The sequence below is a fragment of the Aphanomyces astaci genome (genome assembly GCF_000520075.1).
Source record: "Aphanomyces astaci strain APO3 unplaced genomic scaffold supercont1.66, whole genome shotgun sequence".
NCBI lineage: Eukaryota > Oomycota > Saprolegniomycetes > Saprolegniales > Verrucalvaceae > Aphanomyces > Aphanomyces astaci.
In genome coordinates, this window is record NW_009798329.1 from 143,058 (window position 1) to 145,944 (window position 2,887).

At 44.6% G+C, this 2,887-nt stretch overlaps 1 protein-coding gene across 1 annotated transcript; it reads left to right on the top strand.

Annotated features, from left to right (window-relative positions):
- The first annotated feature begins 805 nt into the window (after positions 1 to 805).
- On the top strand, positions 806 to 2,109 carry H257_15093 (hypothetical protein). The gene is made up of 4 exons (XM_009843082.1): positions 806 to 1,410; positions 1,466 to 1,727; positions 1,801 to 1,881; positions 1,926 to 2,109. Exons 1-4 carry the CDS (start codon positions 822 to 824, stop codon positions 1,996 to 1,998), a joined length of 1,005 nt encoding a protein of 334 aa, XP_009841384.1. The 5' UTR covers positions 806 to 821; the 3' UTR covers positions 1,999 to 2,109.
- The last annotated feature ends 778 nt before the right edge of the window (positions 2,110 to 2,887 follow it).

A 2,887-nucleotide genomic window follows, 5' to 3' on the forward strand; every position in this document is an offset into this window, starting at 1 on the left:
TAGTGATAGTCGCTTAGAAGTAAGTATATTCCCCCCAGTAATTTACAGCACATGCCCAGAGGACTGGTGACATAATCCTCACGTTTCTTGCCTCCACAACTTACTTGTTCGGCTTGCCCACCCTCGCCAACATCAACCTCGTCGCTCAACCCATCGCATGTCTCGCTGGATGGCTGGCTTGGTTGTTTACGCGAGCTGAATGAGCCAATTTCCTGCTGTTTATATTGTCGATTTGATAGTACAAATTTGGGGAGAGGGTGCAATCGAATCGCGCCGACCAAACAACCGATCCACAATCGATCTGATTGGTTGTTGAATTTCATTGAAGAGGTTTTGATTGGTTAATAATTTTGAGCTCATCTGAAGTAGCCAATCAAATCGATTTAAATACCAACGCCACAACACAATGAAATTTCACTCGAAAGCACAGCACAAAATACAACTCACAATTCAGGAGTTGATACCCTAATATTGTGAATTACTACGTAGTATTCGCTAGAAACTTCGAATCAATATATCACACTGGAGTTGTTCTGATTGGTTGAATATACTTGTCCTTTCGTCAAGAGCCAATCAAATATACCCACTCAAAAATGGATTAGCCAATACTATTGTTAATTGGGGTAGCGTCGGGTATTTTAATACCCGACGCTATGAATCACTATTAAAATAGTGATTCGTATCGAATCCACAATAAAAAACACAGCATATATTTTGGGATTTGATAGCACTAATCCGGATACTGGTGACTATTTCCGGATATGGTTGCCCGCTTTGCGCGTGTTTGATTGGTGGATGGAACATCGATTCCACTTCTCACCATGAGCACAGCACCGGTTGAAGAGGTCCACCTGCAACCGTCGCCGTCCGACGGCATTAGCTGCGTCCGATTCAGCCCTGACGCCTCAGACTGGCTTCTAGCAAGCTCATGGGACAAGAGTCTGAGGCTCTACGACGTCCCCAGCAACCGCTTGCGCTTGAAAGTGGACGTGGACCATGCTCTCCTTGCGTGCTCATTTGGAGCGACTCGGACGCAAGCATTCAGTGGGGGGGTGGGAGGCCTTGTGGGCTACCACGACTTGGAAGTGGCAAACAGTACGACAAAGTTGGGGGCACATGACAAAGCCGCGGCGCACATTCGATACAGCGCCGCGACGGGGCAAGTGTTTTCAGGCTCTTGGGATGGCACCGTGTCTGCATGGGATCCTCGATCCACCACCCAAACGACGCATTTGAAGCAATCGGGAAAGGTGTATGCCATGTCGACGAAAGAAAACCTGCTCGTGGTTGGGCTCTCGACCAAGCGGATTTCTCTGTACGACATTCGTCGGGCAAGTGTGCCCATCCAAGACATTGACTCCCCACTCAAGTACCAAATTCGATGCATCGAGCTGTTCCCTGATGCTCAAGGTACATATTTGAACCAGGAGCAGCTTCATTGTGATGGGATATGTGTTGTCCTTAGGGTATGCGATTGGATCGACCGAAGGCCGCGTAGCGCTGGAGTACGTGGATGCCGCGCGCAAAGGGTACGCGTTCAAGTGTCATCGCGAGAAGATCTCGGAAAGCGAAACGTACGTCTTCCCCATCAACGCCATTGCGTTCCACCCGCGATTTGGCACGTTCGCCACGGGTGGGTGCGACGGCATGATCAACGTCTGGGACGGCGAGAACAAGAAACGCATCAACCAGTTTTTGCAACACCAAACGGCCAGATACCCCACAAGGTAATAACCAACACCATCGTGTGTGTTATTTTAAAATCAAACGAAATGTGATATATATATATTATTATTGTAGCATTGCATCGATGGATTTCAACCACGACGGGTCGCGGTTGGCGATTGCGTCGTCGTACACGTTTGAAGAAGGCGAAAAAGAGTACGTACCTAAAGATAGATGATTTACTCATGTGGTTGACCTAGCCATCCCGACGACTCTATCTTTGTGCGGTCGGTGCACGAGTCTGAAGTTCGCCCAAAGAAGAAGGCTCCTTAATTGCGTCTGGAAACTGACCTTATCCTCCATGTTGTTTCTACCGCCCAAGGTTTCACCAGATCATTTTGAATTCGTGAAGGAAACTGCATATATTGTCGATTTGATACAAATTTGATACTAAGGGTGCAATCGAATCGCGCCAACCAAACAACCGATCCACAATCGATCTGATTGGTTGTTGAATTTCATTGAAGAGGTTTTGATTGGTTAATAATTTTGAGCTCATCTGAAGTAGCCAATCAAATCGATTTAAATACCAACGCCACAACACAATGAAATTTCACTCGAAAGCACAATAACGTAAAAAATCAGTTCAAGATACTAATATTTTTGGAGGTGTCGGAGTAGAGTGCACATAACGTTTGACATGTGAGTCCGATACTTGTCTAGTTCTGAGAAGTGATTCCAATAGAAGACAAGACGCCCCGCTTTCTCTACATGATCAAATTATAAGTTTATATGTACTGTATGAGCTCTCCACCACCGCGCCCACGAGAACCTTTACAGGGATAAAGTTGTCACGAAGGATTTCTACTGACATTGTTTTGATAACCAATTTAGGGTAACTATTTTTATCTCGAAGTATGTATTTGTAAAAGCATTGAAATTCAGTCTTTAGGGTAAGCGGTTACAACAGGTTCAAAATAATGTTACTACTCTGGTCCATAATGATAGTCCCTATATTTTATCTTATTTAAAGTATGGTGCCGTGGCTGAAAACATCTTGATGTTTGTAAGGACCTTTCAGATTACATATTCACTCTCAAAAATATAATGACATTTTATTATATTGTGATATTGTACTTTTCCAGGGAATTCGAAATCATTTAGTCAAGGAGATTGCATGAACTTATCACTAATTGCCGTGAATTCAAGGATCTCCATAATT